This window comes from Ammodytes marinus (genome assembly GCF_949987685.1).
Source record: "Ammodytes marinus genome assembly, chromosome: 4".
Classification (NCBI taxonomy): Eukaryota; Metazoa; Chordata; class Actinopteri; order Uranoscopiformes; family Ammodytidae; genus Ammodytes; species Ammodytes marinus.
In genome coordinates this window covers 6,829,219-6,844,546 of record NC_137233.1, presented here as the reverse complement: position 1 = coordinate 6,844,546, position 15,328 = coordinate 6,829,219, and the positions used below count along the sequence as shown (strand labels likewise).

Sequence of the window (15,328 nt, the reverse complement as noted above, 5' to 3'; positions counted from 1 at the left end):
AGGGAGCAGGATTAATCGTAAACAAGTGACTTTGGTCCCTTGCCACTATTTTAGTCACATCACTAAACTATATCTGTCCAATTCTACATTTAGAAAAAGTTTGATGTAGAGTGTATCTTTTGCTCTCCGTCTCATCTCAATGTGTATTGGTTGTCTTGGCTGGAAACGGTCTTGGTCTTGATAAAGAGTTCTGAATATCAGGCTTATGCCTCAGGCACTGATAAACTGTCAACACACATCCATTATTTATTAGAATCTGGAAACACTTATCAGTAGGAGCCAATTCCCCCTGTTCTTCCAGTTTCCTATCAAGCCATCAGACCATCGTGCACTTTTGGTAAACTACAGTAGAGGCGCTGAAGTATTTACACAGTTAAAATGCTAAGCCTTATATGGTCTATACTACTCAAATCTAATAATTTTTTCACCTTCATCTGTAACTTCTATATCTTTGGACATTTTATAAACCAAAATATTAATCTTTTTAAAGAAATAAACGGATAACAGACAGATTACAGTAGCAAAAGTATACTACATAACACCGTGTAACAAGGTAACTGTGTGGTCAGAGTCTACACTTACAGCTCCAAAGTAAGGTGCCTGGTGGACCACTCCTGTACCATCTTCCTCCTTGACGTAGTTATCCAAACACACCTGGAAGGCCCCTGTCTCCGCACACTGAAATGTGACAAGGAGGGTTATATGGATGAAGCACAAAGACATTGAGCCACAGAGATAGTAACAAAGATTAAGATAACCTTATGGAGAGTATAAGTTGAGATACCAATGTGTGGTGCAACAGGTAATTAAAGTGAGATACGCATCTTTATTTTGTGAAAATATCTACAAATTAAACAGCCAGGGACAAGTCAAGAACACACAGTCTACAAACCTTGGCAAAGTACTCGAAGAGTGGCTTGTACTTTTTCCCTTTTAGTGTCTTGCCAGGAAATCTAAAAACACACAGAACACAAAATCCTTATTTCAATGTCTGTAAATCACCATTAAATTCTAATTTGAGACATTTGAGCTTTGAGTTAAATATGATCGCCTTTAAGTATCAATAATGAAGTAAATAACACTGCTATTCTGTGTGAAGATACACAGAGAATTGTTGCACGCCTTTCTTAATACAAATAATAAGAACCGAAACCAATTATTGTCATGTGTTGTTGCAGGATTTACAGTGGTAGGTTACAGCTTCAATACATCACAGAATATAAAAGGAGTCAAAGTGGAGGCTGTGGATGAATAAGACATTTTGCAACATTCCTTCCCTCTTCGCAAATTTGTCCAATATATTGGACGAGTGGGTCTAACCCATGCCTGAAAATAGTCTCTATCAGGTTTACATACAATTTGTTTCCTTAATACACTCTGGTTATTTCACTTCATCAAATTTTTTCCCCAGCTGAATTCTGTACTTTGAATAATTCACTCAACTGGGAAATTGGGAATTAGATTTGCTCGCTTGTTTTTTTTCTGCATAGGTCAACACAAACTGGTAAAATACAAATCGGCCAATTCTCCTGTCTGCGACTTTATCCTTGTCTCTTAACTCTGGAAGACAAGTTTGAAATCAGGAGGGAACTTTTCTCAGTAAACTTGCAGAAATATTGAATTATCTCAACTTTTAAGTTAAGTCTTCTCTAATTACAGAATATTAAGGTTATAATCAACACATAAAAACAAATTCCCATTATCAATTTATAATGAGCTGCATATATTATTTAGTATCGCCCATCCTTGTTTAAAGTCACAGTGAAATAGAAGTTATAGTATAGTTTCCGAGTGAAACAGAATATATGGTTGGGCTTAAACAATAAAATCCTTGAAATGCAATGCGGTGGGTCAGAAGTGTTTGGCTTAGCGAAAACTGTTAAATATGAATATGTGGAGAGAAAACAAGCTGTAGCCAACTGCCGACCATTACCTTCCTACACCGCCATTGTTAAGATCAAAAGGAGGTAGAGGAGTAAAAGGGTTAAATGAATCAATTTAGGATGTCCATTCTGAATTCTAAATTATTTAAGAAGCTATAGGGGCCTTGTATACTTACTTGTCTAGGAGAGTGTACTCGCTCTCCGACTTAAACAGCGCCACCAGCCTGGCCTGCATCATGATGTACACCTTGCCTGTGGCGTTATCTGAAAAACACACAGAAGTACACACGTGAATGGAATAAATCAAGACTTGTAATCCACCTAAGGCTCCTGTACTGCTGTTGGAGGCACATAACAAACAAGAACACATCCCATTTCAGCGCCACATACAGTAAGAACAATGACACAAAGACAATTTAAGATCATTCATGTAAATAAACCCACTTTCAAAGATTGTAATGCTTTTTTACAACAAATTCTGGGTCCTCCAAATCTCTGAAATTTGCCCAGGTGTGGAAAATTGTGGAAATGAATACAGCCTCTCTGATCATTTCTTACAGCCTGCCATCTTAAAAGCCCTCCGCAGAGCCATTTATTTTTGAACTGCATTTCACGTTTGACCCATCAACTATGGTTCAAATTTAGGTATCCAATAGCGGTGCTACATGCAACTGATGCAGGTCTGCTAAACCTCAATGTCAAGTCCTGCTTTATAATTCTATTGTCAGCCAAAAAAGTCAAGGTCAGACAAAGACCCCATCATGTGGCTACCGCCGCTACTACCAGCAGCTGAGCAAACCGAAGAGATCCCACCTCATGTAAGGTTACTGCCTGACATTTCTGGGGTAAGTGAACCCTCCTGGAAACCGGGCCAAATGGAGATTTTTTGGAAAAAAATAAGAGATGAGAGTTTGAGAACGGCAGGGACAACAGTTGCGGAGAGGGCAAAAACCAAACGGCCTGTGACCAAATGACACACAAAACGAGCGAGGGGGGAGGGGGGGCGTGTGTGGGGGCAGCATCAGTAAAAGAGGTTTTATTTCCCTCAGTGGTGTGTGACAAATGACTGCACAGCTCAGACCTGCTGCCGTCGACAGCCCTCAACACAAACAGACACAAAAATAGATTGACGGAGAGAATATAAGAACAAGCAAGGACATAAAACAGGTGGATGGGGAGGCAAAGAGGGAGATAAGAAGAGGAGAGAAAACACTATATGAAAATGTAGCGAGAGAAAGAGGGAGGGAGGATTGGAGATCAAGGGAGACTGAGCTGATATATATATATATATTTATATAAAAAACATTCATTGGTATTCCAAGGCGGTCTCCCATGCAGCACAGTAGAGGCGGTGCAGTTATGGCGACAGACTGTGCTTCAACAGTGCCCCCTGCAGGATCACAGAGGCTATGACGGACTGCTCTGAAACTAGGTCAGCCTTTTAAAAAACACTTTCTGTCATGGGCAGCCAAAAACTACAGCAGGAGGGGTAACATTAAAATACACAACCACATCCTCTCTGGAGGGTTTGCTTTTTTTCTAAATATGTAAAGAAGGACAACCTTTTCTTTTTTTTGTAAATGACCTGATTTCAAATTTCTCAGGTCTGAACAACATACAATTGTAAACAACATAGACACACAGGTTACAGTGGCATTTATTCCATAATGGACATTATGATATGTCACAGTAGGAAACGCTCATAAATGATACAATTATAATATAGTGGGCGAATACCGTTTCACTGCTTCAGGTTGTAAGCTGCATGTGATGTGCATGCTGGCTCACAGGGATGTTGGCATGACTTAATGGGACTATTTAGGATGTATTTTGAAGGTTGTGTTGCTTGTTTTTTAAAGTAGATTGTCAGTCCTCCTGCCATATTTGATCTGTTAACTCTCAGTGAGCCTGAATGTTGCTTAAGATCCTCCCACAGGGCACGATTAAGGGTTCCAAAATCTTGACTTGTCACTGACTGGGCCTTTGCTGTCTGGGGCCCTGAGGCAAACTCAGTGTCCTCTTTTAAATCTGTTCCTAAGACTCACTTTTATCCTATGGCTGTTTCAGAACGGATGAATTTTGCTTCAATTATAAGCACACATACTTCATTAAAAAAAGAGCCTGGATTTTGGGAAGTTAAAAGACAAGTCAATTAAAGAATGATAGCAGGTTTCATGTTAGGTCTGGAACACACATCCAACGGCTATATATCCACCACCACATAATGATACAGAAATCCATTCCTCTGAGGGCAAATTGCCAAGGCAGCACTGCTCCTCTGTTAATTTGATTTTGTTTGTTCTTTCTGGATAAAAAAACACCCTTCAGCTGATTTAGTGTTCTGTAGTTCAGAACTCTAAACCCACAAGGGGAACAAGATTTTCGGTCAGACAGGTTTAGGTTATACAATTAAAAACAACATCGTTCAACATACGACCAAGTTTAGTAGTCTGAGACACAAACATGTTTGTGTGCAGATATCTGCTCTTTCCCCCGTACAAAGAATAGAAGAAAGTACAGACAACTTACCCGGGTCGGCTCCAACCCGGGCAGTTTACTATACTTTACTACTTTATTATGTATTAAGAGTGACTTGCAGCAGGACAATAATTTAAACTTATAACGGGCGGGAGTGAAACAGCTCCAGTAACATGTTAGAAAACAACAAATAACATGTTGCCGTCTCCTTAGTTTACCTAGAAGTATCATCCTAGAGTAACAGTTTGACGTCCTGTTAGTATGTAGATTAATTGTAAACCAATTCAGAAAGAAGCATAAGATTAGTATTTTGTATACAGTGAGTATGTCAAAGATAATAGGGACATATCAGGTGTGTAAAGCTCCGTCTCTCACCTTTGACCTTCACGTAGATAAACTCCGGGTTAACACAGAGGGCCAGGTTGCTAGGCAGTGTCCAGGGTGTGGTCGTCCAGGCGATCAAAGACACACCCTCATCCTCAACCAATGGGAAGTTGACCATCACCGACGGGTCTTGAACGTCCTGGAGACAAACAAAAACAACTGAGATTACGTTTATTGAATTATTTTAGGTCCAAACGGTATGTACTCTTAGACCAGGCCAGTGCTGGTGTGAGAGTGGGTTGTGATTTGTGCCAACCTTGTAGTTCTGGTTGGACTCAAAGTTGGACAGTGGGGTGCTGCAGGCAGTGGAGTAAGGCATGACTTTGACGCCTCGGTAAACCATGCCCTTGTCGTACAGCTGTTTGAACACCCACCTGATGAATAAAAAGACACATGAAAAGAGTTAAGAGGAAGGAGAGACATACTGCATGCAAGAAGGCAGACGCCAGACATGGCTTAAGTCCGGTTTTCAATGCATTTAAAAAATATATATATATTTGCTGTAAGTCTTTTACTCTAAGTAGATTGTAGTAATTCATTGTCATCCGAGTCCTCTTGTGACCTTAGCGTTTCAAGCCTGGCTCCAAAACAAAATTCCTTTTGGATGGTAATCAAATCAAAGTTAAAGGAACAATTAAGTGGAGTAGGTACTTTAAATCAATAGCAATCTATGATGGAAATGACTGTGCTTTTTAAATGTCTTTAAACTGACATCAGTGCATGAGAAATACAACTGTTCTAGTGATGCGAGATTGAAGATTGTTTCTGGCAATGTGTCTGCCTGTATTTGTTCTTAGTTTTTATGATCTCTTCAATACAATTGCTAATGTCTAATCCTGATGTATTTTATGCCCCTGTAAAGTACTTGTGTCTGAATTGTGCTACATAAATAAACTTGCCAGCCTTGCCTATTATAGAGCCGCGCATAAGATTGAATCCCTTATAATATACCTAAAGCACCAATTATGCATCTGTAGGCCAAAGCGTATATAGAGAATATGGGAAATTTGACATGCATACCAGACTGACTCCATGAACCATGGGTAAAGAGTCTTGTAATCATTGGTGAAGTCGATCCACCTTCCCATTCGCTTTATTGAAACCTGGCAACAGATAAAAAAACACATATTAAAACAATGTATATTGCCCACGTGAGATGGATGGTGCAGCATCAAACAGGTCCAAAGCACTGTTCTAAGTCGCACATGCTTTTATTTGATGGACACATACAAACCCAAACTGGTCTCACAAGAGCGCTTATAAAGTTATCTCACATGAGGGTATAAGTCCCTCCTGTACGCTCACCTCCCACTCGTTTGAGTATCTCATGACGATGTTTCTGCACTGCTTGTTGTACTCAGCGATGCCCATCTTGGCCACGTCATCGGGCCCTTTGATCCCCAAGGTTTTATCAATCTCATACTCCTACAAAATCAAAACAAGAAGACCAATGAATAACCCAAGAATCGTTTAGTAAGAGTTTGATATGAAACAATATTGAGGATAACGGATTCTTACCACAGGCAGGCCATGACAGTCCCAGCCAAAGCGCCGGTCCACGTGGAAGCCGCTCTGGTGGGCAAAGCGGGTGACGATGTCCTTGATGGTGCCGGCTAGGATGTGCCCATAGTGGGGCAGACCCGTGGCAAACGGAGGGCCATCGTAGAAGGTGTACCTGGTTTGGAAATTGAAATCAAATTTTAATTTTTTTTAAAGTCTAGATGGTATTTTCTCACAGGAGACTTGTTGGATATTAGTTAATAAGACAAGATGACGACGATGTTTAAACACACATCTCAACCAAGTATGCAATAAAACAGAAAAAAAACATTAACGCTGCTCTGTGACACATGCGTGTTCATGTTTGCTTCATAAAGAAAAACAGCATAGTTTTGGCTGTAAGTAAAGAGTGAGTATGAAAACAAATTAGAAAAGAATTCTCTCATGTGCTTATTTTCGGACAGTTTTTTTTATTTTTGTTTACCAAAAAAATGTCATGCTGTTCCTATAAGGTTGACTCTATAATCATTTTAGAGGAGAACTTGGTAGAGATTTAACAAGAGATTTGGATTATGACCCTACACAGCACTGACTAGATGTCAGCTTCCTCTAGATTAAATAAAGCTTGAATGAATGAATGAATGAATGATGAGGGTTTACTTGTGGGCAAAGGTCATCTTAGTTACTGCAACTCTCGTTTGTTTGGATAATGTCATTGTGACATTTAAGCTTCTGTTAACTACAAAGGAAAAAACATCGATAACCTTTTGAAAGCTATTGAATAAGCATATGTTTACATGTAATTCATTTTTCAGACTAGTGTAAGTCGGCTAAAAGAGAGTCATTCTAAACTGAAGATAACAGAAAACCTGGTTTAATCATTTTTTATCTAGTAAATCAATGATTATAAACCAGGATTGTTTGATTTACCTGGGCCTGTTCTTGGACTGTTTCAGGCATTCCTGGAAACAGTTCTTGTCTTCCCAAAACTTCATGATCCTCTCCTCCTCAGAGGGAAAGTTGATGGACTCTGGGACCCGCTCCACCATGGCTGCGTCGGTCTGAACACAGGAAACACTAAATGTAACTCAATAGAACAAGTGGAGCAATAAAATAAAATTACAGTTTATGTGTCATGAAGAACAAGTAATTTTCTCAATGATTCTCTTTTTATTTTGGCCTCAATCCATTTCCATTTCCCGCCTTCAACTTGTGCAACACTGCTGTTTGCTTTTTAAAGGTGTTCTGAGGAACTTTCAGTTTGTGTTCATTCTTGCACACCTTTTGGACAAAAGCCGCAGTGGTGTTTTTACTACGCCAGCTGTTGTTCCTGGGAGTGTACCCATGACAAAGGCATGAAGAAAAACTATATACAATTATCATTCTTTGCACTGATGGTCTTGTTTGTTGTTACATGAAATTTATGATCATCAGAGGAAAAATTTGACTGTTTCAGAAATATTTAAAAGTTCCTTGAAGCACCTTTAACAAACACCTCAAAGATGTAACTAAATAGCCTTGTGCAGCAGTAACACAAGGGGATTACAGTTGTGTTGAGAAGATCAAATGATGAATAATTACAACGATCATAGATTCAACTTATCTAGCGCTTTTCAAGAACTCAAATTCGCTTTACAAAGCAAAAGACGAGAAACATAAAGACATTCAAGTACAAGTGATGGGGAGGGAATAGTTCATTTTGGTACATTTTTCAGGACTGTCATTCACACAAATAATTTCCATCATTAACAGTATTGGATGTATACTAACAACTGGAATAACCATAGTTTATTGTCACTGTTAGCACAAAATTAACCTTACATGATATTTGAAGGCCAGTAAGCTTTAAAATGTGTCTTCCTCAGTGAATGTCCCTATATCCTTTGGAATCTTACTAAGAGCTTGTCAACACCTGTCATTGCTCGATAGGTTGTCACCAGAACATGCAGTCCCATTTAATATTTAAAGGGCGAAAGCCAAGCCTACCCAATGTATAATTTACACTCCGAAAGAGCACCTACAGAAACGTATCCCCAAAGTCGTTAATCACGTCCAATAAATCACTTTTCCACAGTTGTAAGTTCACAAGAAAGACGCCTCCTTGTTGTTAGCTAGTTAGCAGGCTAAGCTAGCCGGTCAATGCTTCATTTGGATAGCTAGCTTGTAGCTTAAACGGACCGCAAAGTTTATTAAAGGCAGCATGTTGGACGCTCACACATTATTCCTATATGTTCGGTGAAGTGTGACTGTACTCAAACCATTGCGTTGTCAATGATAAGTTTGAATGGGTGTACTCACATGTTGACTGTCCACGGCTGCTAAGAGAGACGAGAAATGATGCAAGCTGGAGTCAACGTGAGCGGAAGTGACGAGTCAGTCCAGGCAAAAGGATTTTTACATGAAAAAGAAATTCTGACAAGTTTTGGAATTGTGAATTTTCCATGTAAAATGTGGAAAGATATCAACAACTTTATAGTTGCCAACATGTTTGCACATGTTACCCTAAATTATTGGAATATTAAACTGATCTCTTTTTTTTTCCTAGATATTTTTTTTGGCATTTTTATGCTTTATTGACAGTGTAGAGACAGAGTTGAAATGGGGCAGAGTCGAATCGAATCAAACCCGGGTCCGCTGCTGGCCGAGGCCCATGGGGGGGGCGCCCTACCAACTGAGCTAAGGTTGCCCCCTAAACTGATCTATTTTAATAACAGTTACACAGATAAAAATGTTTTTTTTCTTAAAGGTGCTCTGAGGAATTTTTATCTTTTGTTCATCCTTGCACTCCCTTTGGCTGAGCCCAATGACAAAGGCATTAAGAAAAACTGAAAATTAAAATAGCATTCTTTGCACTGATGGTCTCGTTTGCAGTTAGGCTACATGTAATTTATGATTATCAGAGGAAAGATTTGACTGTTTTAGAAATAAGTTCCTCGTAGCACCTTTAATATAGAATGAATTACTTCTTGACAAGTTCTACATGCAAAAATGCTAATTCACAAACAGGAAACCAACACTTTGTATATTCATAAAGTGAGTGGAACAATGTATAGCAACCATTTCTGAATAGCAGGACAGAAAGGCATTTAAGAATATGGTTATTTATCTAATATAAAATACATGTTGGTCAAGATTATGGAAGCTTGTCAATAGTCAATAGTTTTTAATGCTGTACTTTGAAGAATGCTTTTTAAATTCCACCTGTCTACATTGTACTAGCCCCTCTTCCTTTTTTAGTCTGTCCTGCTTTGTCTTCAAATAATTGTCAATGTGAAGATATTATAATAATTATATATTGGTAGATGTAATAGGACCAGGGTGAAGATACTTTTTTTTTCACAGTACTGCAGTGATAGCCTGGCTCCGCCCGCCTACTTCCGGCCAAATTTCATTTTCCCTTCAGTAGTCAAAATGTACAAATGAAATGAAGTACGATGGTCTGGTTGGACCAGGCTACTGCAGTGACAGAAAGCCCAGTAACATTGACGAGGAAAGTGGACATCTTGTGTGACAAAGTGTGTAATTCAACAGTAGATTCGTTAAGAAATTCAGTAGGTAACTGAATGAAGTGGGATTCTTGTCACAAACGACCAGGCAATTTGATGAATTTAATTTTTTCAAAATCAGTGCAATCTTTTCAGACCACAAAAGGTGGGTAGGATCAGGATGTACCTTATGTAAATTGACAAATAACCAGAATGACCCAGGTGTCTAGTGCTGACAGCTGACAAACATCACAATGTTCTCTCCCTTTAATCAAATCATTCATAGATCAGTAAAGATAAGCAGAACAGAAGGCATTCTTGTCTTTGCTATTTTACAAGTCTGGATTGGATTTATAAAACGAAGGATGAACTATCATTTATCAAACCGATCACATGATTCAACCAACTGTATGCTTGGTTTTAAATGCCATTCATTTCTTGTAACTTGATAAACCAGCTACCAAATACACTGCAAAACCTCACATTCAGATTTTTTCTTCCCTTTACAAATAACATTGAAATGACAACACACCCAATGATGAGTTTAATTTCACCAGAACAAACTGATTCAGTACCAATAAAAAAGGACAAAACAGTTGATATTGGTTTGTTAACAAAGCATCGCTTTATTGTGATGGTGGAAACATGGAACGCTGGCAGACATTGAGGTGACCGGATAGCAGTTTATTTCGCTGCGAGGGCCTTCCTTGCTGCCTTCATGCCCTTCTTGTTGTGTTTCTTGGCAAATCGCATGTTCTTCACGACCTTAGGGTCCACCTGCAGCAAAGAAGAGAAACAAACAATGAGTTAGGTGTGATTATCCAACGGACAACATGCTTTCATCCTTAAAAAAAAAAAAAAGTGGAGACAGCAATTCTAAAGAACGCTTGTTATCAAATAAATATCTCCTCACAATCCCCTACCTGTCCGAACTGTGTCTTTACTTAAAGAAAAATCTGGTGTTAATACACAGCCTATGCTCTGTAAACTGGAATGTTAAACGGGCCACCGTAGCTAGCAACATGCCTGTTAACAGACTAGGCTGTGTATTTACACCAGATTTTTTTCACCTCGCACACATTCCGTTAATCTTCTTGAATTAAGGACAGGTAACTGATTATGAGGAGATATTCACGGATGTGGGACAAAGTGATTTGACAATAAGCATTCTCCAGAATCTCTGACTACCATCAATTCTTAAAGGCCTACTTCACCGGTTTGAATATGAAGGTGTATTGAATTCTGAGATCCTATGTAGTATAAATGTGCACATTTTTTTTTTTTTTTTTTAAATCGGTTCATCCTAGCCTGAGAAAAGGCAGAAAGAGTGTTTTTTAACCCTATATGATGTCTGTGACATCACAGTAATATTTACAAAGTACGTTTTTTTTAACCCTATATTTCTCTTTCTGTGATTTCACGAGAAAGAGAAATATATAGGGTTAAAAAAACACTCTTTCTGCCTTTTCTCAGGCTAGGATGAACCGATTTAAAAAAAAAATGTGCACATTTATACTACATAGGATCTCAGAATTCAATACACCTTCATATTCAAACCGGTGAAGTAGGCCTTTAACAATAACAGTTCTTACAATAAAAGTAACAATATTTCCCTGTGAGAGAAGTGATTAAGAGTGTTAGTTTGTAAGGTAAAAATAAAAAAAAGCTTGTTTATTGTAAGTTAAAGCAGTCGGAGAAAATTAGATCAGCTTTCTACATAGATCATAATATATTTAAAAGCGTATGGGGGGGGGGGTGTTCTCAGTTTTAAACTTGTGGAAATAGTGCTGCAGTGTCTACAGAGCAAAACAGCAAAGTTTGGACAAAAAACACCTGCATGAAAAACCTGCTGCACTGTTGAAGGTTTGATGCTTTCAGCTGCCTGTACAGCAAGACATTTTCTACACTTAACTGTATTAGAAATTTCTAAACATTGTGAGCTATCCTGTTAATATTACCATGTAAGACCAGACAAGGTGATGATATTTCATAATTTAACAGCAGTGTCAACAGCCCTTATGGAAACACTAAATTACCAGTTAAACACACTTTTGGTCTATATTTAACTTGCTAGTTTCTACAGGCAAGGTATGACAATATCCAAGTGTCTCTTTAACTACAAAAGTGGGGACAATCAAAGGCTCTCCATAGTCACATTTAGTGAAACTTTTCAGTCAACTTTACTAATGTATCCCTGCACTAATTGACTATTTAAAAATATGTCTACTACTGTTGAGACTGATAACTGGCAGGATATAAGAAAAGTGACTGTCGCTGTGGATCAGAAGTCTTTACCCTGCACATGGACAGCAACCAGTTCTGATTTGAGAGGCTGAAAATCAGGCTGTCACGTACCAAAAACCCTCGTTACAAAAATATATGCACCACGTCGAACATATGCATAGCAACAATAACAGCAGGAGCTTGAAGTATAAAAGACCACAACAGATGTAGGCTGTACATCTCTGAGAATCAGTGACATGCGTAAATAAAGCTTGTGATGAAGCTAGAGAACAGAACATGTAAACACACCATCCATAATCACAGAACTGTATGTGTACGTACCCCCTTCAGTGACTCATAGCGCTGGGACGTGGGCTTCTTGATGCCATTTCTGTGGGCCTTGCGAGCTATGGAGACGAGGTTAAAAAACAATTAGAACACAGTTGGTCCATTCGTCCCATCCCTGGCAACATTCCCCTATGCAAAGTTCACCAATAGATATTTAAATGGGCATGCATGCTGAATAAAAATCGAAACAATGATGCATCACAATGTGCCATTACAGTAAATTTTACAGCTTTAATCAACATTAAATAATATATTTCAAACCTAGCTCATTTAAGTCATACTTACACTGGTTGTGGGTTGTGTGATTCTTTGACTTTGCCATTTCGACACAGGTAAATCTGAAAGGACAAAATGACATCACACGTTAATATTGATAAAGCATTAGTTAGGCTATTTACATCCACTACGTTCATCCATGTAACCTGCAGTTTGAATGGCTAGCAGTTAGCCATGTATGCTATATAGCCTACAATGTAAACAGAGACGCGTTCAAAATAGAACAGAGGCAGCCAAATGCCAAAGATAATATAAATGTCAAACCAACATAATGCACAACTGTAGTGAACAAATGGGTTATACAAGGTTTTGACTGCAATTGCAAATATTGCCTCGTCTTGAGGCGCTGTGAAGCCGCTACTTTGCTTCATGTAGTGTCAACTTCAAATGTAATTTTTAACACTTTACGAGGGTCACATCTAAAACATATTATAGTTAAAAGATGGCCCGTAAACTGATTTATAAAAATCGGCCAATGCTTATGTGCGGGAATGTAAGATACAGGAGGATTAATTAGGATTTTAAAAGGCAATCTGGGTGGGAAAAGTGGAATACCTGTCACACGAACAGACGACAACCGGAAGAGAAAGAAAAATGAAGCCGGGTGCAAAAGAAGAAGAGTCAGGTCAAAAGAAGGAAGTTTGGGGGAAATTAGACCAGTCTGTTTTATTGGTAGCGCCTCCTGTCGGCGGGGGGCTAGTATGACTGTCCAGAGCCAACAACTGGCCACAAGATGTCGCCCTCTGCTTATATACACTTGAGCACACAGTAAACACACTACTACTCTGATTTGTAAATATAGGTGGCTGTATAGGAAACATTCCAACAACATGTTTCGATTGCCTCATACATATAATTCTTTAAAAGTTTGTAAACAATAGAAAACTTGATAGCCTATAATATATGATATTGCGTTGTACTTTATTTTTTAACAGCCTAAAGTAGTCTAAAATGAAAGTCCACAGAGAAAATCTGCTTAAGTTAAAGGTGCTGTAAACGGAATGGTTCTTTTAGCTAACTTCCTGTCAGTTACTGCAGTTAGCAGTCCCCTCGCTCGTCCCTACGTCACCACATTAATGCACTGCGGTCTTCAAGCAGTGAGTTATCTAGCATCATCTCAGATCCACAAGTGTGATAAAAAATTATAAAAACCATCAAAACAGACATTGGGAAGGATTTTTACCTGCTCCGCCATTGTAGGCGCATACACATTCACCCATCTGTTGCTCTGGCGTGCACCGGCATTGAGACCATGGAGTGTAGTATTTATGAGTGAGACGGTATCGGTTTGTAGCGTGCTCTCTTCTGATTGGATAAAAATTTCAGGATACTCCAATAAGTTTATTTGCCGACTACATGCAAAGCAGCTGACTGAGAGATTGGCTTTATGAAAGGCGCACATTATGTAAGTGATCACTGTATGAATAAAGACCGATTTAATAATTATATTAACATAAATAAACCGCTTACTTCACCTTTAAGTTATCTTTATTAGTCAATTTACACGAGGCACATGGAAATTTGTCTTTATCCCCTCTCAAGTTACCACACTTCGGAGGGGGTCAGAGCGCAGGGTCAGTCATAGCGCCCCTGGAGCAGTTTGGGGTTAAGTGCCTTTCTCAAGGACACAATGGTAGAGATGGTGGGCACCGTAGATGTAATACACCAGCCATCATCCCCAACACCGTCCTGTCCGGTGCCGGGGATCGAACCAGCGACCTCATGGTTCCTGGTCGACCCCTCTTAAGTGTGGCATAGATGGTATACTTATTTCTGATACACCTCTCAAAGATGCTGGTTGACTGTCATCACTGATGTTGTAAATGGACTGCCAGCTTATTTTCGGCACTTTCCACTGAGGCCACGACATTGCAACCAGCGCAGTGACATGATGGACAGACTGTAGAACCGTCAGCATTTATGGACACATCCGTAGAGATTATAGTGCTGCTCTGTTTTGATAGATGAAAGGATGCAAAGGCATGTGACTGATGTTACACCTCTCTCTCTCTTGCTCTCTCTCTCTCTCTCTCTCTCTCTCTCACAAACAAACACACACACACTCCTTTCCTTTCATCTCGCCTCTCATTCTCAGCTGAGGTTGGGTGAATCCCTGCTCAAGCAGAATAAATCATGCAGCAGCATCCTATATTTAGACCCTTGTTTGATCACACGAGTCTCTTCGCTCCACTCTGCAGCACTTGGCTCGGCTCAGTCAATTACTGATTTTTGAGTACATGTGTTTCCTTCATACCTTCTCCTTGATCTAGTATAGTAGTCGAGATAAGACCGGTTTCCATATCCTGGGAGATTGCTCCATACATGGCAGGTCTGCTTGTGTGGGAGTGTAAGAATATAATGCAACACAAAACACATTTCTGGGAATATTGCCACGCTGCTATCAATGAAGGGATTTTAATTCACTCGGTTCTATGAAATTCACAACTAAAGAAAATGTATCGATAAGCTGAATTAATAGTGGCCATGAGGAACTCTTTGTAGCGACCAGCGCCCAAGCTAATGCTGCATAATCGTTTGTCTATTAAAAATTGCCATATTGCTTCCCCGAATTTGCATTGCCCATTTCATATCACAGAAAAGAAAACATCACTTTTGTCAATTTTTTGTTTTACTATGGAATAGAAAGTTTTGAAGGCCTTTGAAAGTCTCCTTTAATCTCAAGAGGATGTACATAGCTACAGCAGGCCTATATAGACAATATATCAATGGCTTTTGCTGAATGAATAGCAG

General features: G+C 39.2%; 2 protein-coding genes across 2 annotated transcripts in view; both read right to left on the bottom strand.

Moving 5' to 3' along the window:
* iars1 (isoleucyl-tRNA synthetase 1) overlaps window positions 1-8,597 on the bottom strand; it is a 46,999-nt gene extending 38,402 nt beyond the window's left edge. Inside the window, exons 1-10 of the mRNA XM_080025761.1 lie at window positions 8,544-8,597; window positions 7,176-7,306; window positions 6,264-6,420; window positions 6,051-6,170; window positions 5,766-5,848; window positions 5,002-5,119; window positions 4,737-4,884; window positions 2,060-2,147; window positions 893-953; window positions 583-678 (exon numbers count right to left, since the gene is read on the bottom strand). Coding sequence (XP_079881887.1) covers window positions 583-678; window positions 893-953; window positions 2,060-2,147; window positions 4,737-4,884; window positions 5,002-5,119; window positions 5,766-5,848; window positions 6,051-6,170; window positions 6,264-6,420; window positions 7,176-7,294 — 990 coding nt within the window. The 5' untranslated portion in view covers window positions 7,295-7,306; window positions 8,544-8,597. The remainder of the gene's footprint in view (window positions 1-582; window positions 679-892; window positions 954-2,059; window positions 2,148-4,736; window positions 4,885-5,001; window positions 5,120-5,765; window positions 5,849-6,050; window positions 6,171-6,263; window positions 6,421-7,175; window positions 7,307-8,543) is intronic.
* A 1,735-nt stretch (window positions 8,598-10,332) lies between these two features.
* On the bottom strand, window positions 10,333-13,165 carry rpl29 (ribosomal protein L29). Its single transcript, XM_080026881.1, has 4 exons — window positions 13,133-13,165; window positions 12,587-12,639; window positions 12,296-12,360; window positions 10,333-10,507 (listed from the first exon to the last, which is right to left on the bottom strand). The coding sequence occupies exons 2-4, from the start codon at window positions 12,621-12,623 to the stop codon at window positions 10,415-10,417; spliced, it is 195 nt and encodes a 64-aa protein (XP_079883007.1). The 5' UTR covers window positions 12,624-12,639; window positions 13,133-13,165; the 3' UTR covers window positions 10,333-10,414.
* Between the last annotated feature and the right edge of the window lie 2,163 nt (window positions 13,166-15,328).

Coding starts and splice junctions, on each gene's coding strand:
- rpl29 (XM_080026881.1), bottom strand. CDS start 12,623: ATGGCAAAGTCAAAGAATCACACAACCCACAACCAGT. Junction 12,361..12,586: donor TCACACAACCCACAACCAGT/GTAAGTATGACT, acceptor TCGTCTCCATAG/CTCGCAAGGCCCACAGAAAT. Junction 10,508..12,295: donor GCTATGAGTCACTGAAGGGG/GTACGTACACAT, acceptor TCTTTGCTGCAG/GTGGACCCTAAGGTCGTGAA.